The sequence below is a fragment of the Alligator sinensis genome, unplaced genomic scaffold (assembly GCF_000455745.1).
Source record: "Alligator sinensis unplaced genomic scaffold, ASM45574v1 scaffold732_1, whole genome shotgun sequence".
Lineage (NCBI taxonomy): Eukaryota > Metazoa > Chordata > Crocodylia > Alligatoridae > Alligator > Alligator sinensis.
The window spans coordinates 39,937-66,904 of record NW_005843309.1 but is presented as its reverse complement, the minus strand read 5'-3'; the positions used below and the strand labels follow the sequence as shown (position 1 = coordinate 66,904).

The following is a 26,968-nucleotide window of genomic DNA, read 5'->3' as shown; positions in this document are numbered from 1 at the left end:
TGGGGCTCCAGCCAGCGCTGGCACAGCTCCCGCAGGCGGCTGCAAATCTTCCCTGGGCCCTCGGCTTCCTGGTAGCGCAGGCCACGGAAGAGCTGGCGCCAGGGCTCTGGGGTGGGGAGCTCATCCCGCGGTGCCAGCTGTGGGGTCGCGGAGGGCAGCTCGGCCTCGCAAGGGGGCTGCATGGCCTGCATTGCGTCCTGCCCCCAGAGCTCTTGGTGCTGGACTGGCTCCTCCTGCAGCTGCTGTTTTACTGGCTGTGGTGCCAACCACCTTGGGGACTCCTGCCCCCAGTCCCGGTCAGGATAACACGAGGGACTTCTGCACCTTCAGACCCTGCCTGCAGACCTCCTGGGTCCTGCTCCTCCAGCTTCTGCTGTGAAGGGAAGGCCCACAGCTGCCACGGGCTCCAGCACAGCAGATACGTCTCCCCAGGAGGGATTTTACCCAGCCGAAGGCCTGGGCTCTCGCTCTCTGTACACTCATGCACGGCACCTGTCAGCAGTGTCCTGTCTCCAGGAACACCTGTGGGAAAGGAGACAGCGGAAATCTGGCCATGGATCCAACACCTGGGACCGTAACCCTGCCCCAGCCCGAGCTCTGCCCGGCCCTGATGGCCTGGACCACCCCTACTCAGAGCAATGTCGGAGCCGTCCTTGCTTCCCCTCCGGCCCCAGCGCAGGATGCGGACCGGGCTGGCTGAAGAAATGGTGCAGCCGCAGCTCTTCACCCTTCCCAGCCCATCGGCTGCTCCCTCCTGCACCCACCCTGCAGTTAGGGTGACCCCTGCTCCCTGATTGGGTAGGACAGTGCCCAAATAGGAACCTCAAATCCTGGCCCTTGGCTGCATTACCTTGGGACAGCATTTGTCCCAAATTCAGTGTCTAGAGGGATGGGAACCCATGGGTTTCCCTTTGCAGGCGGGCAGTGTTCAGGTGTGGAAGGGGCTGGTGGGAGCAGGACACAGGGGACACCAGGAAAGGCTGGAGAGCAGCTCCCTGCAGGTACCTGTATGGGGCAGGGGGGAGCGGGAGAGGTGTTGGGGCGCGGAGTGCGGTGGATGGAGGCCCCAGGGGGAGGGGAGAAGTAGGGCGGGGGGCAGGAGCGAGGGAGCGCTGGGCAGGTCCTGCGGAGGGGGGCATGTACCAGCCCAGACCTCTGCGCAGTGCGGTGGGGGTGGGCAGGGTCCCTGTCGACCGCACGGCAGTGCCCCCCCGCCCCGCAGCACGGATCCGCATTGGTGGGGTGGACGTGTCCTGCCTTCCCACGCCGAGAAGGTGCGCGCGGGCCCTGCCTGCAGCGCCGGGGGCTCGGCCTGGGCGGCTCTTCCAGGCCCCAGCGTTTCCCACAGCCCCGCCAGCCTCCTCCCGGGGCCCCCGCACTCCCCAGGGGGGGGGAGGCGCGGGGCGAGGGGCCCCCGCCTCCACACGGCAGCACGTCCTGCTCCCGCCCCCAACCCGAACACCAGTCCAGTCCCGGCGAGCAGGCGGGAGATGAGCTCTGCTCCATCCGCAGCAGAGAGATCCTGTGAGCTCGTTTCAGGCCGGGCTCCTCAGCGGCCGACCCTCCACCACTCTCCCGGAGCCTTGTTTCAGAGGCCAGTGGGGAGCGATTTGCCTTTTCCTTTTACCTGCTGCACCCCTGCAGAGCTCCTACGGAGCAGGGTTGTGAGCAACCCCCACACACCCACCGAAGAGTGATGAAAGAGTCCAGAGCAGAACTGGGCCAGCGAGACAGCTTCATGCTTGTCTCTAAGCTGCTCTTAGGTCTGCCAGAGACTGAGAGCTCAGGATAGAGCACAACCAGCATTTATTCCCTTAATTCGTGCACCAACTGATGTGAACTGTGCTGCACCGTGTGCAGTTGTATAAGCAGTGAGGTGCACATCAGCACATAGAACATGCCGGCGGTGTTCGTGTGAACTAAAGCACTTTCCATGTGTTTTAGTTCAAACGCACTGCCGCTCTTTTCTCAGCACTGACAATCATTTACTTGCTTGTACACCTGCAAACGTCGCAGTACCGGGCGCTTTAAAAACCACCCAGTGCAGCAGTACACCCATATGTAAAAATGCCACAGGGGACTAGTGCATCCTCAATGGTGCAGTCCTGAGTGTGGAGCACATCAGCAACCTCAGGTGGGTGAGGAAATGCTCACGCTGCCTTCCTCGAGCCCTGTCCTTGCTGTCCAACTCCCCCTTGCCCAGCAGGTGCCGGGGTGCTGAGCCGAGCCGAGGAACTGGGGCAAGGGGTTGGACTCGATGATCTTCCAAGGTCCCTCCCAGCCCTAATGTCTAGGAAATCTATGAAACAGCCTCCAGAGGAAGGGCCTGCAGCCCTGGAGATCAGGGAAGTGGGTTTTCCCCAGGCTGGAGCAGGGCCGATACCAGAAGAGGCAGGGCAGGTGCCAGCAGCGGAGGGAGAATGTGGCCATGAGCAAGGGATCATGTTCAGTGCACGGTTAAACAGGAACTAGGGCAGAGGCCTACCATTTTTGCACACTTGCATGGACCCAGAGGGTCCAGACTGTCATCCTCATTCCCTCTGTGCAAAAAAGAAGTTTATTTCCAGAGGATCTGAGGCTGGTACCACCAAAGGTCGCTGATGTAACACCTGAAGGAACCGCTTGCCAGGTCTCATTGCAATAATACTTGTAATAAGCTTAGGGACTACTATTAAAAGTTCACTTGATACCAAATCAGACGACAGCTGTGTCAAAGGTTTTCTTAAAGTCTAGAAAGACTACGTCCATGACAACAGCATCATCCAAGGATTTAGCTACTTGGTCATAAAAGGCAATCAGGTTGGTCAAGCAGGACCTGCCTTTGATGAACCCATGCTGGTTGCCCCTGAGCATGATCTCCCCTGCTGGCCCCCCACAGATATGCTCCTTGATGATTCTCTCCAAGATCTTCCCAAGCACCAAGGGGAGGCTTACAGGCCTATAGTTACCTGGGCCCTTCTTCCTCCCTTTGTTGAAAACTGGGGATGTGGGCAGTGGGGTTCCCCAGGGCTCAGTCCTTGGGCCCGCACTGTTCAACATCTTCATCAGCGACTTGGATGAGGGGGTGGAAAGCACCTTGTTCAAATTCGCAGATGACACTAAGATGTGGGGGGAAGTGGGCATGCTGGAAGGGAGGGACAGACTGCAATTAGATCTGAACAGGTTACAGGGGTGGCCAGATGAGAACAGGATGGGTTTCAATACTGAGACGTGCAAGGTGTTGCACCTGGGGAGGAAGAACCAGCAGCATACCTACAGGTTGGGGAATTCCCTTCTCATCAGCACAGAGACAGAAAAGGATCTTGAAGTCATTATAGACTCCAAGATGAATGTGGGCCACCAATGTGAGGATGCAGTCAGGAAGGCTAACTGCACCTTGTCATGCACCCGCAGATGCATCACGAGCTGGTCCAAGGAGATGATCCTCCCCCTCTGTGCGACACAAGGAATCCTCTGGAGAGGAGGCCACTCCATGCACAGAACAGGCTGAAGGAGGCAAGTTGACCCAGAAGAAGAGATGCCGGGTGCTCATCATAGGCGACTCCATCCTGAGAGGAATGGAGGGTCCCATCTGTCACCAGTATCCCATGACATGTGAGGTCATTCCTTAGTGATTTAGAGGAGAACACCCAGAAGTGGATGAGAAGACACTAACCACAAAACTGCGAAGAAGCTTGAACCCCCTGGGCCCCATGCTGACCACCAGCATCTGGGGGAACGTTTGTTCACCAGAGCGCCCCAAGGGATGACGAGGTCGAATGGTCACAGACTACTTCAAGATCGTTTCAGGCTGGACATAAGGAAGAACTTCTTTACTGTCCGAGCCCCCAAGGTCTGGAACAGCCTGCCACCGGAGGTGGTTCAAGCGCCTTCATTGAACACCTTCAAGATGAAACTGGATGCTCATCTTGCTGGGATCCTATGACCCCAGCTGACTTCCTGCCCTTTGGGCAGGGGGCTGGACTCGATGATCTTCCGAGGTCCCTTCCAGCCCTGATGTCTATGAAATCTATGAAATCTATGACACTAAAAGGGATGCTCTGTAGGTGCACTCAGGAGGACCCCTGAAAGTGGGACTTGTTGATCACCCAGTTATTGTTTACCCTGAGGGCCATACCATGGGCATCCACAAAATAGTCTCCCTTTGAGCTGGTTTATGGACGCAGGTGCAGGGACCTATTAGCAGTTCTTAAGGAAGGGTGGAAACAACCCACATCGAGCCCAACAAGAGCTGAGGCTCATTGTGAAGCTCTGAGGGCCTGTTTGCTGCCCACGAGGCAGGTGGCTCTGTAAAATTTGAGGGAGGCCCAACAGAAACCAAAGAGGCATCATGACAGAGTGGCTGAGGAGAGAGCTCCAGGTTAACCACAGGGTATCAGTCCTATTACCCACCGTGGCCAGTAACCTGCTGGCGAAGTGGCAAGGCCCCTTGGAAATAAGAAGGTGCGCCGGGCTGGTGGATCACAAGGTATTCTAGCTGGGCATCAATGGGAGTGACAGATTTTCCATGTAAACTTGTTAAAAGCTGGAAGAAGGCCAAGGGGTGGTTGACTGAGGCTGAACTAGAAAGTGCAGAATTTGGCCCTGAAATAAGCAAGGACATTAGGGAAACACCCAGGGAGGAAAGAGTACAAATTGAAGAGCACCTGACAGCTACTCAGAGAGGAGACTTGGTTCGGGTAACATGTGCCTTCCGCAATGTCTTTCGAGAGGAATGTGGGTGGGTCACGGGGTGAAGCACCGGCTCCACACCCTGCCTAAAAGAGTGGTGTGAGAGCGGTGGCGTCCTGTTCCCGACCATTTATATGGCCCCATACATCAGGAGCTCTGAAAGATGCTTGGACAAGGGATAACAGTCCCCTCACGGGGTCTGTGGCAAAGCCTGACGGGACCTTACATCTCAGTGTAGATTTCAGAGGGGTAAATGCTGTAGCCACTTTCGATGCCTTCCCCATGCCTCAGCTTTTAGAAAGTATAGGACAGGCCCGCTACATAATGACACTTGACCTGTCTCAAGAGTACTGGCAAATACCCACGGCCACAAAAGACCATGCCAAAACTGTTTGTGGGACCCCATGGGGCCTATATGAATTTTGTAGAATGCCCTTCAGGCTGCACGGGGCAGCCGCCCCTTTCCAAAGACCGATGAACCAAGCTTTGGCCTTAGATGCGAGGTACGCATCAGCATACATAGACGATATTGTCATATGCACCAGAACTTGGGATCAGCATCTGAGAGTACTGACGGTTGTACTTAAAGAAGTGAGGGAGATTGGGGTGGCGGCCAATCCAAAAAAAAGTGCAGTAGGAAGACGGGAATCAAAGTACCTGGGATTCCTAGCGGGGCATGGGACCATCAAGCCTTTGGCAGTCAAAATCCAGGCTATAGGAGACTTTACACCACTCAAAACCAAAGAGCAAATGAGATCCTTCCTGCATCTGGCTAATTATTATCAAGAGTTCATTTCTCACTGGGCAGAATTGTTGAATGCAAGCAGGGAGCGTGTGAGAGGCTGTGACAAGGATCCTGTGAGGAGTGACGCCTTTGTGAACATCAAGAAGGCCTCATATCATCATGATGTCTTGGTACAGGGAGCAGTGACCCCTGGCATGGCACGCCATGGCAGATCCAGGCTCTGGAGCCTGGGCTGCTCCCAGCAGATGGCTGCACACCCACTGCAAGCAGCCGTGCCCCGTGTGGTAAGCATGTTTGTTATTACCCTGAAATAAAATAGTTTCCTAATAGCATACTGTTAAGTTAACAATAATTTAGATTATTAAAAAGTATTAGCTTTACAGCTGAATACAAGGCATAACCTGTGGCCTAGCAATGTTGCTGACCACAAGGCAGAATGATAGCTAAGCCTTTGCTTATGTTAAGTAATCATTGTAACTGTGTTAATAATTTTCCGAGTAAAATGCAGCAAGTGAATCTGTGTCTGTGTGCTGTAAAATCAGCTACAGCAAGAAACAAGATAAGACAAAGAAGCCATTGTTCTAAGTACAGTGATCGTGTCCTTAAAAAGTATCTACCACTGTGAAAGTTCTTGCTAACGTATCATAATGTTACTGTTACTTAACTTTTAACTTTTAAAAAGTGCTAGTTCAGCTTAATAAAAATATGCTATTATGAAGATCTGTAAAGTACTGCCCAAGTATTGCTTTTATTAAGCCTGTAGTCTTGCCTTGTTGTCAAAAGTATAAAAGAACGCCCCACCCTTTAGGGGGGGCCATTTTGCCTCTTTGCTAGCTTAATAGTCATTACTCAAGCAAATATACTGCAGTAAAACTTTACCCGTGTTGTCTAGTCCCTATGCAGCTAAACAACGAACTCCAGGGAGTTTTCTCCCACAACACTCGCAGCTGGCACCAGCTCCCTAAAGCCCGGCCAGCTGCATGGGGGGGTCCCAGTGGGAGGTGCAGGTGGCCCCGCTGGCAGGAGCAGGCAGGCTCAAGGCCCTGTCGAGGGAGGATCGTGGTGGCGGGACAGAGCATCCCGTTGTGGGGTGGGGTGGGGTGGGGCGGGCAGGAGGACAGGCAGGAGCTGGGAAGGGAAGCACTGGGCCCAGCCCCACAGGGCAGCAGTGGGAGCCCCAGCAGGCTGGCAGTGTCCCCACGATGCCCACAATGCCCAGCGGAGACCCAGGCACCGGCAGGGAGGGGCTCTGCCTGTTTCTCCAATCATCGCATGGGGAAAATTTGCATATGCAAATGTGACATGAGTGGACCGCTCTGCCATTTGCAGCAGTGGGGAGGAAGCGTGACCTCACCCCTCCACGGCTACAAAGCACCCTGGGAAGGGCCAGGAGGCCCCGCCCACCTGGGAAGCCACGAGCGAGGTGGGCACATGAGGGGCACTTACCTGCAGCAGGGAGCTGCTTTCCACGCTGCTTGGCATCCTGCGTGTGCCCTGGTGCCCCCACATCCTGCCCACGGCATCTCCTTGCCGGCCGGGCCGCTGCCCACCCGTGGGTCCCCGCCCCCTCCAGACCCTGAAAGTCCAGGAGAAATGTTGCATCAGGCTAATGCATCCTGGGACAGGGCTTGAGGTCCCCACTCAGCGACTGTCCCACCCGGTTAAGGACGGGTGGTCACCCACCCTGCAGGGACATGGCAGGGAGCTGGGCTTGCACCTTTCTGCAGCTAGTTAAGTCCCAGGAGCTGGTGCTAGGGCTGGGGGGAAGTGAGGATGACTCGGAGACTGCTGGGAGTGGGGGAAGTCAGGGGCATTGGAGCCCTGGTACCAGGTCTCTGATCCATGGTCTGACTGGTGCTGTCGCTTTTCCTGCAAGCGGCCCTGCATGCTGGACACTGCCAACAGGTGCCGTGCATGAGTGCGGGGACAGCGAGAGCCCAGGCCCCCTGCTGGGTGAGATCCCTTCAAGGGGAGACGTGGCTGTGGGCCTTCCCTTCACGGCGGGAGCTGGAGGAGCAGGACCCAGGAGGTGTGCAGGCAGGGGCTGAGGGTGCAGAAGTCCCTCGTGTCATCCAGATCGGAGCCAATCCAGCACCAAGAGCTCTAGGGGCAGGACGCGATGTAGACCATGCAGCCCCCTTGTGAGGCCGAGCTGCCCTCCGCGACCCCACAGCTGGCACCGCGGGATGAGCTCCCCACCCCAGAGCCCTGGCACCAGCTCTTCCGTGGCCTGCACTACCAGGAAGCCGAGGGCCCAGGGAAGATTTGCAGCCGCCTGCGGGAGCTGTGCCAGCGCTGGCTGGAGCCCCAACGCCGCAGCAAGGAGCAGATCCTGGAGCTGGTGGTGCTGGAGCAGTTCCTGGCCATCCTGCCCCAGGAGATGCAGAGCTGTGTGTGCGGGTGCCACGTGGAGACCTGCGCCCAGGCCATGGCCCTGGCTGAGGGGTTTCAGCTGGGGCAGGCGGAGAATGAGAAGCTCCAGGTGAGAGTCTTTGTTTGGTGCCATCTGCACCTCCACATGTCTGGGGGATGTTCCCTCCCAGAACCCTGCTCCTCAGTGACACATTTATCTTGTCCCCAGGTCACAGTGTGTGTGAAGGTCGAGGAGGTGTCCCTCAGATGAGATGCAGCTTCCTGAGGCCCTGCCAGAGCCTGGTGATTCCTGGGTGCAGCAGCCAAAGGCCCATGGTGAGGACAGGCCTCTGGAGGAGGCAGGAGAGCAGGAAACCCCAGGGCCCAAGGACAAGCTGCTTCATGTCCTCCATGATGAGCCCCCGACACACCAGGAGTCAGGTCCTTACCAGCCTTTTTGATGTATATGGTTAACATGGGCTCAACACCCAAAGAGCATCAGTTACCCCCAACCCCATCTTATTACTATTGGCTAGTGGGTATAGATCAGCTCCCCACAGAAAGATGCTTTATGGCTGTTGGGCCTCATCATGCTGCCATAGTGTTGTCCCCAACAGACAGTGTGAGTTTGTGCCCGGTGCGCTATTGCCAATGAACACACAGGGGTGGAGGATCCAACTTAATCTTTATTGTTTCCAGTCTGCGCAGAGAGGGGTGCTTGGCAATCGTTTGCAAAGCAAGCACCACCGGTTTCTACCTTTGGGTACCTTTTATACATATGTTTGCAAGTGTATCGCTCAGTGATTGGTTACAAGCCACTGACATAAGACGTTCTCTACTGAGCATGTCTCTATACCTATGTTTTAGCCATGTAATTCATTTGCATACATATATGTTTCATTAACATACTTTTGCCCTGCCCAGGGGTGTGATTTTTAGCATTATAATGAGACCTTTTTCTGAACTTCTTGCCATCTTGTCAGGGAGACATTATCCTGCTGGTGTTAGGGAGGCATTCCAGGAATCCTCCGCATCCCACACGCTGTGATCTGCAAGCATCTCTTAACACACACGTACCACACCCCTCCCAGCATCTGCAAGTTGCCTTAAGTATTCAGTTAGATATAGTTTGTGAAAGCTAGATATACCATAAAAAAGATTACATAAAAAAGATTACATCAATAGTAACAATCTGTGATCTAATTCTTGTTCTAATGATCAGTGTTTTAATAATATCAATCAATAAGAGGCTGGTGCAGGCCTCCTTGTCACCGTTCAGCTGAGGCTGGTGCAGGTGATGGGGAAATGAGATTCCTCAGTGACTTCCAGCGGTGGGTCTCCCCTTTCTAGAGGCAGGAGGCTCCGTCCCTCAGTGCAGAAATCTCTCTGCCAGAACAGTTTGTGGAGCTGTGCTGCAGCAAGTCGGCGGCTCTTGTTCCCCCTGTGCCCCTGGAAGCATTTCACATGACTGTACTGTGCATTTCCCCTCTTTCCCCCTGAAAATGTGGATGTGACACAGCACCAACATCGCTCCAGCTTCTTCCCCAGGAGTGATGTCCCTGCCGGCTCTGACACGGTGCTATGATCACCACCGATGCTGGGACAGGTCTTGGGGCTCATGTCCAGCTGGGTGCCTGTAGAGGTCTGTTAGCAAGAGCTGTTGGACAATGAGTCTCCCTTATCCCCCATCTTCCACACTGCAGTCTCCAGCTGCCTTCATCCCAAACCAGTCCAGGAGACGAGCAAGGCTTTTCCCTGCCACTACCCCACAGGTAACCTGTGCACTTGTAGCAAAACCCCCAGTTTTTCTTTTTTTTTTCTTTTAAAATGCATTCCCTCCCCTTCCCCAACCATTTCTGACTCTCTGTTCCCTATAGATAAGCATAAGTAAGCTATGCTTTAACATTTTATTTTAGGTAGTAAGTTTTATTTTTCTCTCCCCTCTTTGCAAATAAGTGCCCTGCTATTTTGATATAGATATCCACTGTTTTATAAGTGATAATTATTATGTTTGTATTGTTTTTTTTTTACTGCATTTATATCATGTGATTACTGTTTTAGACGTATATATGTAAATTAGCGTAAGCCATGTCAAGTTTCCATTTTGTTTGTCAAGTCTCTATCCTGTCCCCAGACCTGGTTGTGTAACCTATGAATCATACTACCCCTCCTATGTAACTTGGTTCCTAAATGAATGGGAATGAATGCGGGTGCTTGAGAGACAATGGCAGTAGGTCTAAAAATAGCTCCTTCTGAATAAGCGAACCATCAATACCAATACCCGCACCAACAACCCAGCCCTTGGAACCACCCTCAGCATTCAAGACACAAAAGATGAGGCAACCACCATTGTGCCAAGGCTGCACATGCTCAGTAAGACTACCTGGAGCCCTCTGGGACAGGACTGACATTGCCTGAACAGGCCCTCCTCATAGGTGATCAGAGGTAGTCTGTCCCATAAAAACGGGGAGTGAAGACTGATGGACTCCTTGGGACTCCCTCTCCATCTGGATCAGTACCACACCACACCACCTATCTACCCTGAGGCCCTGCCAACAACCCCCTTCTGAACAACACCTGCTGGACAAGGGCCCATTTCCAGCCTGGATAGGTAGCTATCACCCCCAACCCCATCTTCAACCAAGGACTTGAATTCTGCTTCTCTTCCCTACCTGGACTCTAACCCTTCTACTGAGTCTCTTTCTCCTGCTGCCAGTGTGTGTGTGTGTGTGTTTAAACCAATAACTTCATGGGGCTGTGTAGTGTATTGTCTAATAAACCTGTTATTTGGACCCCCCTGAGTTAGGTTTTGCTTTACTACAGTTCCGGCCCTGCTCCAATCTCTGCTCCTCTAACTTCTGTCTCATCCCCACTGCCTTTTTCCCTGATCTCTGCCACTGTTTTTCTCTCATCCCCCCTGTCTTTTTCCCTGATCTCTGCCACTGTTTTTGTCTCGTCCCCCTTGCATTTTCCCTGATCTCTGTCACTGTTTTTGTCTTATCCCCACTGCCTTTTGCCTCTGTCTCCTGGCTGTTTCCTCCTTGCCAGCAGGCTTCTTTTTCCCTTGCTTCCACTCTGACACCAGGTGACCCTGAGTAACCGCGGGGCCAGTTGACCTTAAGTAACCCCAAGCCTCAGTTCCTCAGCCAGCTTCTCTCTAATCCTTGTTCCAGCAACTTTCACTCCTTACACTTTCTCTCTCACCTTAACCTTTCCTCAGGTGTCCCAAGTACTCCAAACATACACACACATACCATACCATCCAAGTTAGGAACATACCTGTGTGTATGTGTAGGGGTGTGTGTGTGTGTGTGTGTGTGTGTGTGTGTGTATAATGTCATTGTGTGCATGATATATGAATTAGTGATCTGTGTATGTGTACTGAGTGCGGGTATGGACAGTTGATTTTTGTCTAACTGGAGTGTATAGTGTATGTGCTTGAATTGGTGATAGGTATGCATGTGCCTAAGCTAGTTTGGATGTGTATGTTCCTGAGTTGGTAGTGTGTGTCTGTATGCACCTAATTGATTTGTGTGTTTGTATATATGCAATTGTGTCACACCTTCCTGTCTAACAGCGCAATATTGAGATCCTGAGAGTTGACCTGACCCCATAGGTCAACACACTTTCTTCCCACCTGCAGGTGCTGGGACCCTGAGCAGAGCGGATCAGCAGGCTCCCAAGGAAGGGCCTGTAAACCTGGAGCTGCAGAGACCCTCCCCAGGGAGTTGGGGACAGAGCGGCTCCCTGACACCTGGGCCCGGCCAGCTGCAGATGGGGCAGGGCAGGCCTGCAAAACAAGGGGAAAGCATGGAGGTGAGCTGGGCACCGGCTCCAGGTGGGGGTGGGGGTGCAGCTGGGACAAAGCCCAGGAGGAGCCAGGGGTGCTGTAAGAAGTTTGAGGAGCAGAGAGACCTGATGAGTGAGAAGCCTGTAGTGATGGAGTTGCAAGCACCCCAAGTTGCATTAGTGTGCTCTGGGGTGCAGAGAGCCAGGGGTGCTGGCACGGGAAGTCCTGGTCAGAGTCCCTGGAGCTGGGCTCCCTGCCTCTAAATGTGCTGCCCGGGCTGTCTCCAAGGGCTGAGGAAACAGAGCATGTTGAGCTGGGCTGAGGCTGACACACAAGCGCCTATGTCCACAGCTGCATCCATGGCTAAGCTGCAAAGCGCTGTAGTGCAGAGTGAGTGCAGACAGGGCCGTGGGGGCTGGAGACAGCTGGGGCAGGAGACAGTGATGCTGTAACGCTTGTGACTGCTGCTCTCAGAGGTCTTTAAAGATGTGGCTGTGTATTTCATGGGGGAGGAGTGGGACCTGCTGGAAGATGAATGCTTTACTGGGACCAGATGCTGAGGAACTACCAAGCCCTCGTTTCCCTGGGTAAAGCTCTGGTTCTTGCCTCTCCCTGGAGCCATGTGAGCTCTGAAGTGTTGTCATCTTCTCCCTGTTCTTCAACAGTCTCATCCTCATGAACTTTTGGCAGGTGGTTTAAATCCTCTTCCTCCCTACTGCTCTGTCAGTGATCCGACCTCTCTGGCATTTCATGCTGAAATCTCCTCCTTCCCCTTATCCAGCCACCTTCCCTGGAGTCTTCCCCATTCCTGTAGCTCCTGATGCTCACATATTCAGCACTTTTGTGGTGAACGATCTCTTTGAGTTCTCAGCATGTTCATATCATCTCCAATTCACTGTGCCTACAAATTCACTAACAGCTGGTCAAGCTTATTCTCCCATTCTCACAAGTTTTCTTGTCCTCCTCCTGTAGTTCTCCTGCATGCCAGACACCCATCACTATTAGAAAAAGAATTGGTCTTGGTGCAGGGAGCAGTGAAAACCAGTTTTCATTTCCAGAATATCTGTAATAGAGGGGCTTGTTGGGGCTTGTGTGCAGGGTTGAGGAACTTACCTTTTCCTGGGTCAGTTTGCTTCCCTGGTGCTTTCTTTTCCCTGTTTCCTCCAGAGGATTTTCTTAGGGAAGTGTGCAAATGCTTTTTCTAGCTAAGCACAGACCAAAGAGATTTTTGGGTTTTTTTCTGCAATTATCTTGAAAATGTTAGAGGATTTTTGCCCTCTTCTAAGAACCTGCTTGTTATCACTCATATTGGTGGTCTTCTTGATTCTGGCTGCACTAACGTTTTCCTTACCTCTTCCAAGGAGTGGATACGACTAAGTCACTGTTCTCCAGTCATTGAAACATTGGCATTTATTACCCACCCCCACCTCTGTCTCAACAAGAGATGTGATATTATATTAGTCACCTTTCACCCCAGTCTCTTCATCCTGTTCATTTTCTAGATGAACTAAAGTAATTCCCATCCTGTTATCCTCCTAATGTTTCAGGATCTTCCACAGGCTAGGTATACTGATTTTGTTGTTTAGTTTTTTCCAGTTAATTACTACTCCCCTAATTTACTCTGCACTGTCCCGTGGAAATCCGACTTGAGTTTACAGTGTCAATGGATGGAAATGCTCTTTGGGTCATTCTCCTTTTAGTCACTTATCAAAATATACCTTTCTGGCATGAGAGACCTGTTTCAGACCATGTGTTAATCCTCTTCTCTAGTACTAACAGCAGTGACTTAAGTATCTGAGTCATTTGTCTATGCATGGTAGATTTTTGCCAGATCAGCAATTCTTTGCTCATTCACAATATGATTCAGGTCGTCATGCAAGTAATGCAGTGCTACTTCTCTGATGGCTCCCCTTTATACAGCTCTTGTCTTTTCTGCATAAAATATGGTTCAAATCCAGCTCTGTCACTTCTTGAGGACTTCTTTTTCCTTCAATACCTCATGAAACCTAGATAATTCTCCATAAGGTTGGCCACCTGGATTTCCCGATCTGGTGTGTTTCACCTAGTAGTACATAAGCAGCTAAAAGTGCAGACTCCTTCCCTGCACCCCTAACTGTATCTGCATCAAGCTCTTTATTATTACAAGATGACCGTTGGCTGACTTTACTACAACAGTTCAGGGATTCCTTTGCAAGCTAATTTTTACCATTTAATGTCTCCCCCAGATCTCTATCTCTCTCAAATATTTGAGTAGCCCAAAGTCCAGAAGCAGCATGCTGTTTTGGAGCACTAGGCTCTCACAAGATATGACACTGTCACTGTGGTTATCTCTATTTCCAGTCACTGCAGTTTATTGGTTTTGAATGCAGTACCTACCAACCTGTGCATTCATCTCTGCCCTGGGATCATCCTCCCATTGGATGGGACAGTTGCTTTAGTTGCAATTAGAGTTATTATGAAATAATTCTGTCCTGTGCCCTGGTGATGGGGAATTACCCTCTCTCCCAGAAAAGGTTCATTACCAGCTATCTGCCATGGATTCTGTTCATTGCCAGGAGTCCTCACTTTAAACCTTCACTGAGGAGCAGCTCATTTCCACTCCTTTGCCTGGAAATACACTGATAACATACACATTATCCATCCCTACATATGTCCCTGTAGCAGGGCACTAAGGCACCTGCTACTCGTAAAGCAGACATAATTACCCAGGTGCAGGTTGCTAGGGGCAACCAGAGTGAGCTAGAGACCCACACTTGCCAGCGGTCAGCTGACCGGAAAGGGCAGGGCCTGGCTCACATTTAATCCCCAGGCCTGAGGCCAGGCAGGCAGTTCCTTGCCAGCAGCCAAGGGGAAAAGGAGGTCTCCCAGAGAAGAGAGGAGAGGCCTGACTGCAGGAGCGGCTTCTGACGCTGCTGAGGGATGAAGTATTCCCCGGTAGGCTTGAATGATGTTTTAGCCGAGCAGCTTGAATTTATGTTACAGCCCAGGGGCTTGTGTTTTGTTGCTGTTTAAGGACCGGAGGTTTGGGCAAGGCTATTAGGGGATGGAGGAGGCCTCATTTTTGGGGACCCACTCCAGAGTAGGAGCCCTAGCACCAGTGAGGGCGCAGTTTTTGGGGCACAGACCCTGGCGCTAGTGAGGATGCAGCTTTTGTGGGCACAGACCCCGGCGCCAGTGAGGGCACAGCTTTTGGGGCACAGACCCCGGCGCTAGCATGGACACAGCTTTTTGAGGGGCACAGCCCCGGCACCAGTGAAGCGCAGAGTGAGACAGGGCTGCAGAGAGCCCGAGTGCCAGTAAGGGCACAGTATGGGGTGACACAAACCCTGGTACTTGTTGGATGATAGTAAAAGGCCGGAGAGGCCTGGTGCATCTGGGGGTGCGGGTATATTTTTGTTTTTGTTTGGACTGGTGGTGTCATGCCCTGGTTTTGAACTTGCAGCTCCCTTGCTGTGGGGCCAGCACCCGTGCCTCTGGGCTGGGGAGTGCCATGCTCTAGAAGGGAACAGGAAAGGGGGCCACGAGCCTCCAGGCACTGGAAGGAAAAGCTAGAGCCTCAGAGTCGAACCCTGGTTGGTGGGTTTTGACAGGGAGGCCTAGCTAGAGGAAAAAGGGGTTTGGCCATCCTAGGAGAGACCCCAACATACCCAGTATAATAGGCAGTCTCCCGCTCGCATAATAATTTTCCATCAAGACGTGGCAGGAGAGATTAGGGTGGGACAGAAGGATTCCAAGAGGGCTCCAAGGGCACCCCACACAGAGGGCGCAAATGACCAGGAAGATGGTGCTGGGGAGGGCGACCTGTTACAGTCCCCCATGTTGGTACCTAGGAAATAGCTAAAGCTTTATCTTCCTGCTTTCTAGTACATTATTGAATGTATCTCCACCCCTTTCCCTGGGGACCCTTAGTGTCATACGCTTTGTACACCTCAGAGTGGTTGGTGCTTTGTTTCCTATGACCATACATCCACTACCTGCATGACAAGGACCAACATCTACTGAAGGCTTCTCCCTGCTTTGCCTTCTCTTTCATCCTTAAATCCCCACTGTCCTTTTGCCATCAAGCCCTGAGTAGAAATTTTGAATTCAGTGGATCCCTTCCCCAAATCCCAGTTGGTTATTCTGTATCCAGTACCCAGTCAGAATCACTCTTTAACCACTGTCCCAAACAGGATATCGAGGTCCCACACCTGACTTAATCGGCTGCATCCAGTGAGGACAGGTGCAGCTCTGGGTCTGTGATGATGAAGACCAAGGGGAAATCACAAGGTTGGAGGACCTGCTGCCAGGTGAGTTGTGGCTGTCCCCTCCACCCAACTCCCCTCTCACAAATGCTCCATGCCCAGGGTGAAAGGGAGCCTGGAAACTGCAGAGCTGCCCCGTGCTGCCATCCCAGGGTGCTGACCTCAAATAACTTATGCTGTCATGTGTCCAGGAAGGTGTTGTTCCACTCCCTGAAATTCAATGCTGTGGAGACAAGTACCTGTCTCACTGTTCTACCCCTGACCACAGCTGTTAGGGCACAATAGAGCTTGCTGTCTTCCATTTTAGGCTCAGATCTGGTTTCCCTGGGGCACAGTGATCTTAGGTTTTCATCTTCAGTCAACAGTGTAAGATTTGATTCCATAACCCAAGGTAGCCATACGTTTCTAACACTCTCCCAGGGCATGATGGGATTTCCCCCATGCCAAGAAGCTTGGTTGGCAGAAGCTCTGTAGCCATTCTTGTTGGACAAGAGAGAGGCTGGGGCTGTCCCTGGTGTCTCCTGGTCTGGGTGACCTGGAACCCAGGAAGTTCCCCACCCATAAATCCCGCCTATAAACTTATTAGGGGAGGTCAACGGGGAATAAGGGAAGCGCTGCTTACTAAGGCACCCCAGGGAGTGACTAGGAATAACAGGTGTAAACTAGTTGAGGGTGGATTTAGGTTAGATATTAGGAAGAAATTTTTCACAGTAAGGGTGGCCAGGATCTGGAATGGGCTACCAAGAGAGGCAGTGCTATCACCTAGCTTGGAGGTCTTCAAGAGGAGACTAGATAGTCACCTGGCTGGGGTCATCTGACCTCGGTCCTCTTTCCTGCCAGGGGCAGGGGGTCGGACACGATGATCCATTGTGGTCCCTTCCGACTCTACAGTCTATGAATCTATAAGTGTCTAATCCTGGTCTCAGGCTGCATGAAGTGGCTCCATGGAGTTAGTGGGATTCAGAATTTTTCACGTTGTGACAGGAAGGGAATACCCCATCGTTTGCACCAGAATTTCCCCAATTCTGTTTCCACTCTTAGGCCCAGAATGTCACAAAGCCTGAGGCTCAGCCCAAAGTCCATGTGAAGGTTCATACCAAGGCCTTTTTCCCAGTGCAGATTCCTGTGATGTGGAGGCTTCCTGGGACCCATCAGCAGAGGAAATCTCCGTGGGCTCATTCCCTGCACCAGACATTGCCCTAAAAACAGGTAGGAAGCATTGTACTGCTCCTTCCAGAAGGGAGACCACAGCGCTGAATCCTCTGCTTCCAGAACATTTCTTGGAGGGTTGTGGGATGAAACATGTTGGCTTTTCTTACTAAGCAGAAGCAGCACTTTTCTGTGCAGTGTAAGGCAGTGCTCCCTGCACACTCCTGATGGCTGACAAGCCCCAGAAATCAACCCTGAAGCTGTTCATCCTTGTACCCAGGTGCCGCTCTCAGGACTGCCAGAGATCAAGGGCAAGCACTGGAGAAGAGTCTCACCAAAGCACAGGGGCTTCTGGAGTGTGTCAGTCCAGTCACAGGGAGGGTTTGGCATTAGTGATGCACCGATACATTGGTCCATATTGTATTGGCACTGATAAAAGGAAACATAATCTGCTTTTTTTGTCCAATGTGGCTGATAATGTTGTTGATAAATGCCGTGTGCATGCACGCAGCCACAGCATGCATGTGGCCAGCCTGGCAGCTTGGAGAGGAGCATCAGGCTGGTAACTCTTTTGAGGAGGGTGAAGGAGTATGGAGAGGGCATATCGAAGCCCCTGTGGCCAGGGAGGGAGTGGAGCTGGGGTAGGGGCAGGCGCTGCCCAGCCAGAATGAGGGGGGTGGGACAAGGGAGAGAGCCCTGAGTGTCTTGTGTAGGCAGGGTGGGGGTGGGGCTGTTGCTGCAGCACGCCACCCTGACGGGGCATGGGAGCACATGTCCCCCGGACCTGTGTGGGGGCGAGAGTGGGTTCCCACTTCATGCTGGGGCTGGGGCGGTGCTGGGCTGTTCCCGGTGGGTGTTTGGTGCAGGGCTTCAGTGGGGCTGGGCAGGGGCTGCACTTGGTGCAGGTGGCAGAGCTGAAGCAGGGGCTGCAGCCACCCCAAAATTTGCTGTAGGCCCCCCTCCCAACACTTCTGCTGCCCGCCCTGAGTGCAGCCTTTGGCCAAAATACCCACTGGGAAAAGCACAGACCTGACCCCAGCCTCAGTCCACCCTTGCCCTGCGCACAAATCGGGGTGGCATGTGCCCTCCATGCCTCTCCCAGGGGTGTGCACTATGGTGGGAGACACGCACCCCATGACCCCTGAACCAGCTGCTTGGGGCTCCGGCCCCATCTGGGCAGCATCTGCACCAGCCCCACTCCCTCCCTCAACATGGGGACCTCAGTATGCCCCTCCCACCCCCTACCCCCCACAGACTTACCAGCCAGACATTGCTCTCAAAGCTTCCAGGCTTGCATGTCGGCAATCGGGTCCGTCTCAGCCTATATGGCTCATTAATAATGGACCATCCATACTGGCCCAAAAAATCTTTAGCAGTACACCTCTGCCCAGCATAATCTCCCGCTGGACTCACTACTGTGGTGGGAAAGAGAAGCCGTTCAAGAGCCTCAGTTTTCCTTTTAGTAGATCATTCTGGTTTCAACTTCAGCCTAGTACAAGATGAAGCCATTCAGATACTGTGCAAGTGTACATGGCCCATGTGTTTCTTTCAGCAGGGCCTGAAGTGATAGGGCTAAGAGCTGGGCCAGAAACCTTGAGAGTCTGGCTCAGAACCGTGCCAAGTAGGGAACCAACTTCCAAGGGAAGTGGTGCTGGCTCCTACCCTAGGGATCTTCAAAAGGAGGCTAGATAGACACCTTGCTGGGGTTGCTTGACCCCAGTACTCTTTCCTGCCATGGCAGGGGGTTGGACTTGATGATCTGCTCAGGTCCCTTCCGATTCTACCAACTAGGAAACTATAAGATGAGCCTGGCACAGGGACCTGGCACTGCCGCACCCCCAGCACTTGGGGTTTTGGCAGGAAGAACTTGTTTTCTTAAAGAAACCGAAGCGCCAAGGTCTAGTCCTGCTTGGAGGCCCATCCCAGCAGAAGGAATAGCAGTGTTTGCCCTTTTCCAGAATGACAGGGACTAATCTAGAGTTTATCTTCCCCATGCAGGAGGTGCCTGGCTGGTGAGCAGAGCTGAGGAGCAGGCTCCTAAGGAAGGGCTTGCAAATCTGGAGCCACCATGGGCTTCCCAAGGGGGTTTGGGTGAGATGGACTCCCTGAGCCCTGTGAAGCACCAATGGCACAAGGGTCAGGAGAAGCCCCAAAAGTGGAAGGAGAATGTAGCAGTGGACCAGGTCCCATCTCCAGTTGCTTGTGAGAATGAAGAAGGGAAAGAAGCCAGAAAAAGACCTGGGTTCAGGGAAGATTTTCTGATGCTGAGAGACCTGAAGAGGCATAAAGAAAAGGTCCTTTGCATGCAGTCTCTCTCTTTGGTGGAAGGCAGTGGGGATGGCCTTGGAGGGAACCTGGAGCTCACCACCAAGCCCAGGGGGAGAGCCCACCCCTGCCCTCAGTGCAGCAAAAGCTTTAACTGCCCCTCACTCCTGGCTCTGCATGAGATAAGGCACACTGGGGAGAAGCCCCACATATGCACCACGTGTGGGAAGAGCTTCACCTACCCCTCCTGCCTTGCCCGGCGCCAGCACATCCAATGGCTTGATGTGGCACCAGTGCATCCACTACACAGTGGAGAAGCCACATCAGTGCTCTGAATGTGGGAAGAGGTTCACCCAGTCCTCCAGGCTGGCTGAGCACAAGCCACATAACTGCTTAGTGTGTGGGAAAAGCTTTAGCTATGCCTCCAGCCTGACCCAGCACCAAAGCATTTACCATGCAGAGGAGAAGCCCCATCACTGCATTGAGTGTGGGAAGAGCTTCAGCTGCTTTTCCCATGTGGCCGAGCACCAGCTTATCCACACAGGGAAGAAGCCACATGGGTGCTCTGTGTGTGGGAAGAGCTTCACCTACTCCTCCAACCTGACCCAGCACCAGCACATCCACACAAGGGAGAAGCCACCTCATTGTTCTGAGTGTGGAAGGAGCTTCACCCATTCCAGAAACCTGTCCCGGCATCAGTGCATCCACATCCAGAAGCATCCCTAATTCTGCCAGCAGTGCAGGAAGGGCTTGGTGCTGTCTCCCTGCTCAGCACCCACCAGTGGCTGCATTTTGGCAAGCATCTTCAGACTGCAGAAGGAGTTCCTCCAGGCTTTATCCATTGTAGGGCACAGCAGAAACCCAGAGGCCTGGCCCCCAAGGTTCAATTGTGGGGAGGGGTTAAGAGGAAATACCTCAGACAAGGCCAGCCCAGGTGTTGGGGGAGGAGATAAGGAGGAAATGATTTTTTTGTATCAGCCTTGGATCCTGTGCATTTCCCATCAATCTCTAAAAGCAGTCAGTGCTCCCTGGGGAAGAAGTGCCTTCATGATAGGGTGTTCTGCCCAAGACAACTGGCTTCAAATGACTCCCAGGGATTGTCCTTTGCCTCCCAGCTTTCTCTTCACTCCTGGTCCCAATGTTGTGTGAGGCTCTTGAGTAGCAGGAAGGAGGACATTCGTGGCTGGGAAAGTATTCACTACCCTCCACCCTGACCTTACCTTTCCTCACCACAATATCATCCCTATCCCAGGTCTCCCCATGCCCAGTGGGGTCTGCAAGTAGTTGCTACTACCACCCCCTGAGCCTTTCTGGCTTGATTTGCTTTTCAGCCCCTCCAGAACTCTGCAGCACTGGGTGCCTGCTGCTCCCTTCCCCTCATGTTATTCTCTCTAATACATTCACTGATACTATAGCACCAGAACTGAAGATGACACCCCTGTGGTTGGTCTCTGTCCTTTCCTGAGCTGTGCAATTGGAACAGACAAGGGCCCACAACACTTTCCAGGGCAGATGTCTCTGTGACTTCCCAGCCCTTCTCTTTCCAGACCATTGGAGCTTGTTCTAATCCTTGGGAATAGGAATTGTTCTGATTCGAGGCCTCACTCCCCTGTTCTACTGTGCAGCAAGGTCCCTGCCCTTCTGAAGGAACCACTGAGCAGGAGGCAGTAGAGTCCCTTTTCTGTGTGCAGTTAGGTACCAGGGGTGAAGGAGATGCAGCCGGTGGCAGGTCCTGCCTCTCCTGTGGAAGGGTGAGGAAAGTATGAAGATGTTCTGTGGGTGAAATGCAGCACAATGTAATCTATTGGGAATACTGAGGCCTTCCTGCTCATATTGTAGCCATTTGGCTTAATGATGGTCTTGGGGAGACGTACTGCTGTGGAGCTGACTGAGGGACCCTTGCAACCCCCAGGATACTGGTCCCAGGCAGGGCGAGTCCAGCCAGACCACTGCATCCCCTAGGAGGGAGGAGTGCAGGGCGGGAGACCTTCCCCTCCAGTGGGATCCCTGAGCTGTTCCAGTGTGTAGAAACAAGGGGAGCATGTTCAGACAGAGGCATGTGGGCTGCACCCTGATGCCTCTGAACATGCATCCTGCAGGTCTCCCACTGAGAGGTGCCGTGAAGAAATCCCTTCCCTCTCTGCCCCTCACTTGAGTTAGCCCAGGTGACCCCTCTCTCTCCCAGATTTCTTCTTGGTTCAGGCTGGTCAATCAGGTGACCTGGCCAGTGTTTACAGGTGATAGCCTTTCAATTGAACTAAGCTTAGTGTACTGTTCACATTAAATTACAGCAGGGGGAAGCACATAACAATCGACCCTGCTGATGTTTTTGGTACTTGATTAGAGCCAGGGGCACCGTCAAACCAGTAATCCCTGAGCCAGCAGGGTCAAGCACTGTCTGCCTGCTGCAAGGGACCCTCCAGGTATGCTCTATGCCCACCCATGCCTGCAGCTGTTGCTCTAGCCCCAGTTTCTCCTCACACCCCTACTGCACCCTCAGACCGTGCAGCCCCCCTCCATCCCACCACATGCCTCATTCTACGCCTGCACCGCACAGCTTCCCCCACCTGCCCATATAGGCACCCTGCACTTTGCAACCCCCCAACTGCCACCTGGTGCTCCCAACTCTCATTGCCGTGGGATCTCCAGGCAGCCCATGGTCGGCAGGGATCCCCATGCCAAGCCACATGCATCCCCTCCCACACCCCCAAACCACATGAACTCCCATATCATTCCACCTGGGAAAGAAAACATGCCACATTTTTATTTTAACTTTTTTTTTAATGCCATGCCATTAGAGGTACAAGTAGCACGTCTCCCCATCTGGTGGAGGGACTGGAAGTGGAGATAGAAGTGATGGAAAATGCTCCTGCCCCCATGCTGGTGGGGTGGGATATTACAGAGCTTGAGCACATGAGAGCAGCATGGGTAAACATTGTAGAACCCCTCCGTGTTAATTTAGTGACTCACCAGCAGAGCAAGAAGGTGAAGGCGGGAGGTGGGGAAACCTCCCAGAGCCAAGTAACCCAGTTGACTGTGGAGGCAAGAGGGGGATAAGGAAGAGACCCCACCTGACTGCAGCAACCAGCTGGCTGCTGAGGGAACCAATGACCCTGGGGTCAAGCTAAGTGACAGCCCCAGGGAGGAGCCCAGTCAGTCAGTGGCAGAGGAAGCCGAGGCTCTTGGGGAGGAGTTAGAGAGCATCCCTGTGGAGGAAGGTTCACCCCTTATGGAAGCACTGGGACTCCCTGCTGATTGCCTATCTGGACAGGGGTTGAAACCCCAGCTTGGAGGAATTCTGATGGGTGGCCTAGGTGCAAGAAACAGAGTTCACCCCAGATAAGAAGGAACAGGTGGTCTGGGATAAAGGACTCCTTTATCGGCTATGGGTACCTAAGAACCATGCTAAGTCCTGGGAGCCCTATTGCCAGTTCGTGGTACCTTTGAAGTTCAGGCAGCAACCGCTCACCGTGCCTCATGACTTACCTTGACTAGAGTGCACGCCCATCTGTATGTGTGCGTGCGTGTGTCTGTGTGCATGTGTGTGTCTGCATGTGTGTGCATATGCATGTCTGCATCTGTGTTCATGGTAGGAGGGAGACTGTGTTTGTGTCTGTATCTGCATGTGTGCATGCGTGTGTCTGTGTGTGCATGCATGTGTTTGTGTTCATGGCAGGGAGATTGTATTTGTGTCTGTGTCCATGGGCAGAAAGTGAGTAGACTGTGTGCCTATCTGCATGTGTGCATGCATGTCTGTGTGTGTATGTATGTGCATGTGTGTGTCTGTTCACGGAGGGAGGGAGAATGTGTTTGTGTCTGTGTGTCCATGTGCATGCGTGTGTCTGTGTTCATGGCAGGAGGGAGAGTGTGTTTGTGTCTGTGACCATGTGCAGGGAGTGACACAGACCCACACACACACACAGACACACACTTGCCCCTCACAGGACCTTCCCCCTCCCCCACTCTCGATCACACAGAGGCAGCCCTCCGCCCTCCCTCCCCCTGCGCCCCCATCCCCTGCCGCAAGCTGCCCGTGGCTCAGACTTGCTCCCCACCCGGCCCGTTACACTGACCTGCAGGGAGCTGCTGCCGGGCTGTCCCATGCAGCCAGGCAGATGTGCCATGTCTCTGCAGGTGGGCAGCAGCACTGGGAGGGGTGGCTAGGATGAATTGGGGGGGGGAGCCTAGAGCCCCCAAGGCCCTCCCAGTACCACCACCTGCAAAGGTGGGAGTACAGGTGTTCATACAGGAGAACAAAGATTGATTCATGTTGGGCTGGGTGGACCACATCATCTGGTATACAACCAGATGGCACTTAGGCAACTCTACAGTAATCGTCTTGTGTAGATGCACCCTGTGGGGGGGGAATTGGGTCTTTTATGGCCCCCTCCCAGAGGGGCAGAGGGCTGTGGCTGGGTGGGAGCTGTAGTGGGCTCTGAGGGCAGCTCTCTCTATGCAGGGGTAGGGGCGATGCAGGGGAAATGTCTCCCACACCAGCTAGACGTGGCTGTGTCTGGGCAGCGAACATTTGTATGGCAGGACGGCCACTCTCCCAGGGCCAGGGCCTGACAGCCTGCACTCTCACTCCCGTGTTACTCCTCCATGGACACGGTTAGGAGGGGTGTTGGGCTCTGACTCCTGGTTTCCCGTCCTATCCCGGGTGGGGTTGCTCTGCTCCGGTGCACGTTACCTGGCCCCCCGCGTGGTGGAAAGCTGGACCCCTCCACCGGTGTGGACTAATTGCCTGGGGGGGGCTTGTTTTTTTGTCCCCAGCACAGTGATGAATGTGCGCGGTCTCAGGGCAGCACAGGGCTTGGACCCAGAGGCGGCTGAGGCGCAGGCAGGTCACCCCGGGCTCCTGGGCAGCGCCCCCAGGCAAGGGGAGCCTGTTCCTCTGTGCCCTGGGCCCTGCAAGGGGCTTGGTGTGGGCGGGGGGCTCCTCCATCCCTCCCTCCGGTGGGCCGCGCGGGGCGGGGCTGGGAGCCGTTTGCAGCCCGCACGTGTGCTCGGTCCGGGCTCTGGCCGCGTCCACACCGGGCTGTCACGTGTGTCCGCGCCCCGCGCCCTGACAGCTCGTGTGGGGCTGCGCTGGGCAGGGGGCAACGCCGTCCGCGGGTCTCATTTACATGCGATTTGCATATGCAGATGAGGGTCGTGCTGAAGCTGGTCCCAAGTGGGGGTGGGGTCCAACGCGTTGCTGCCTCCTCCAATCGCGGCGGGCAGGGCTTGCAAAGCAGGCTGGGAAGGACCAGGAGGCCTCGCCCCCTCCCCGGGAAGTAGCGTCTTCTGCGGGCAGGTGGCGCGGGGGTGTCCCGTCCCGGGCAGGTCCCGGCGGTGCGGGGGCAGGAGCAGGAGCAGGAACAGGACGTGCTGCGGCGGGGAAGCGGGCTCCTCCCGCCCCGTCCCTCCTCCTGCCCCGCCGAGCCCGCGGAGCGGGATCCCGCTGCGCCCGACCCGGCCTGGCCCGCGGGGAGCAGGGGTAAGGGGGCACACGGGGCCAGCGCACCGCGTTGTCTCAGGCCTGGGGCAGGGGCAAGGTCCACGGAAACGTCTGTCTGATCCACATGCAGTGACCCCAACACCCCCCCTCCCCTCACCCCAGTCCTGCTGTAGATCCCTGGACATGGGAGACCTAGGACCTGTCGGCATGTGGAGGGGAGCCCAGGTGGGCACCCCTGACTAGGCTCTTCCCCAGGGAGGTGAGGAGTGGCAGGTCTCCCCTTCCCTGCCCCCCAGTGCAGAAATCTCTTTGCCAGAACAGCTCGTGAGGCTGCTCTTGTTCCCCCAGTGCCCCTGGAAGCATTTCACACTTGCAGCAAACTGACCCTGCATTTCCCTCCCCGCCAACACGTGGATGGGACACAGCACCAAGGTCCCTCCAGCTTCTCCCCCAGGAGCGATGACCCTGCCGGCTCAGATGCTGTGCTGTGATCACCACCGGTGCTGGGCTCATCTCCAGCTGGGTGCCTGTGGAGGTCTGTTAGCAAGAGCGGTGGGACGATGAGTCTCCCTAGCTCCCTTCATCCCAGGCCAGTCCAGGAGAGAGCAGGGCTTTCCTGGTGCCACCACCCCAGGGCTAACCTGTGTGCTGTCTTCCCACCCACAGGTCCCATGACCCTGAGCAGAGCAGATCAGCAGCCTCCCAAGGAAGGACCTGTAAACCTGGAGCTGCAGAGACCCTCCCCAGGGAGACGGGGACAGAGCTGGGCCAGCTGCAGGAGGGGCAGGGCAGGCTGGTGAAGCAGGGGGAGAGCATGGAGGTGGGCAAGGCACCAGCTCGAGGTGGGGGTGGGAGTGCAGCTGGGGCAGAGCCCAGGAGAAGCCAGGGATTCTGTAAAGAGCTTGTGGAGCAGAGAGACCTGAAGAGCGAGAAGCCTCTGGTGATGAAGTTGCAAACACCCCAAGCTGCATTAGCAGCAGCATGCTCCCGGGTGCAGAGAGCCAGGGGTACTGGCATGGGAAGGCCTGGCTAGAGTCTCTGGAGCTGGGCTCCCTGCCTCTAAATGTGCTGCCTGGGCTGCCTCCAAGGGCAGAGGAAATGGAGCATGTTGAGCTGGGCTGAGTCCAACACACAAGCTCCTATATCCACAGCTGCATCCACATCACGTGGCAGGTGACTGGTGGGGAACTGTGCCCCTGCCTGTCATGGCTAAGCGTGCAAAGCGCTGTAGTGCAGAGTGAGTGCAGACAGGGCTGTGGGGGCAGCTGGGGCAGGAGACACTGATGTTGTAACGCTTGTGCCTGCAGCTCCAGGAGGTGTTTGAGGACGTGGCAATGTATTTCACACGGGAGGAGTGGGAGCTGCTAGAAGAGGAAGACAAGGGGCTTTACCAGGACCAGATGCTGAGGAACTACCAAGCCCTCCTTTCCCTGGGTAAAGCTCTGGTTCTTGCCTCTCCCTGGAGCCATGTGAGCTCTGAACTATCTTGTCCCTGTTTTCCAGTAGTCTTATGCTCATGAACTTTTGTCTGGTGGCTTAAATCCTCTTCTTCCCCACTGCTCTGTCAGTGATCTGCGCTTTCTGGCATTTCATGCTGAAATCTCCTTCTCCTGATCAAGCACCTTCACTGGAGTCTTCTCCATTCCAGTAGATCCTGTTGCTTCTGTATTCAGCAGTGTCTTGGCACATGATTTCCCCTTTGCCTTCTCAGTGTGCTCGTATCATTTCCAATTCACTGTGCCTACAAATTCACTAACAGCTGTTCCTTGGGGAATTATTCAGATTTCCTCCCTCTCTTGCCTAGTGTGCCCTGTTTAATCGCATTTAACAATCTGAGTGTGCTCAGTTCAGTGCTCTCCAAATTCCCTTTTCTTCTAGTTAGGTCCCCCTGAAGTTAATGGAAGTCGTATCAGTCTCTGTTGCTAGAATACATGGATTATACATTTCCTCAGCTTCTTCTTAGTGACCTACGTACATGTGTTGGGACCCTGGTATGTCTAGCAAGGAATCACTGGATGGTTCTTTCCCCATCCTTCCTGTCATCCTCATCTCCAGAGATTAGAGACTCTGGCTCTGCTCTATTTACTTGGAGACCTGTGCTCTCAAGCTTGCCAGGGCACCTATGCTCTCTGTCATTCTCACAAGTGTACTTGTCCTCCCCCTAAATTCCTCCTACATGTCAGACACCGATCACTGTTATAAAAAAATTGGGCTTGGTGCAGGGCCTAGTGAAAAACAGTTTTGCTTTCCAGAACATCTGTAACATGGACTTAGTTCTGTCTTGTGTGCAGGGTTCAGGTACTTACCTTTTC

The 26,968-nt window shown here is 53.9% G+C and overlaps 1 protein-coding gene, 1 long non-coding RNA gene and 2 pseudogenes across 3 annotated transcripts in view; 3 read left to right on the top strand and 1 right to left on the bottom strand.

Moving 5' to 3' along the window:
• The window catches only part of LOC102380301, a 9,243-nt pseudogene extending 8,723 nt beyond the window's left edge, over positions 1 to 520 (bottom strand).
• Positions 521 to 5,518: 4,998 nt separating this feature from the next.
• LOC102380612 (zinc finger protein 841-like) overlaps positions 5,519 to 26,968 on the top strand; it is a 34,441-nt gene continuing 12,991 nt past the window's right edge. Inside the window, 6 exon segments of the mRNA XM_014527120.2 lie at positions 5,519 to 5,700; positions 7,293 to 7,898; positions 7,998 to 8,024; positions 8,026 to 8,209; positions 11,412 to 11,584; positions 25,964 to 26,090. Of these exon segments, the coding sequence (XP_014382606.2) occupies positions 7,536 to 7,898; positions 7,998 to 8,024; positions 8,026 to 8,209; positions 11,412 to 11,584; positions 25,964 to 26,090 (874 nt within the window). The 5' untranslated portion in view covers positions 5,519 to 5,700; positions 7,293 to 7,535.
• LOC102380473 lies at positions 14,407 to 20,917 on the top strand. Of its 2 annotated transcripts, none has more exons than XR_001359158.2 (4): positions 14,407 to 14,492; positions 15,731 to 15,847; positions 16,922 to 17,011; positions 18,950 to 20,917. It is a non-coding gene; the product is annotated as an uncharacterized LOC102380473 (long non-coding RNA). The 2 variants fall into 2 exon arrangements; XR_325435.1 differs by lacking the exon at positions 18,950 to 20,917 and adding an exon at positions 17,232 to 17,299.
• LOC112548586 overlaps positions 25,429 to 26,968 on the top strand; it is a 29,458-nt pseudogene continuing 27,918 nt past the window's right edge.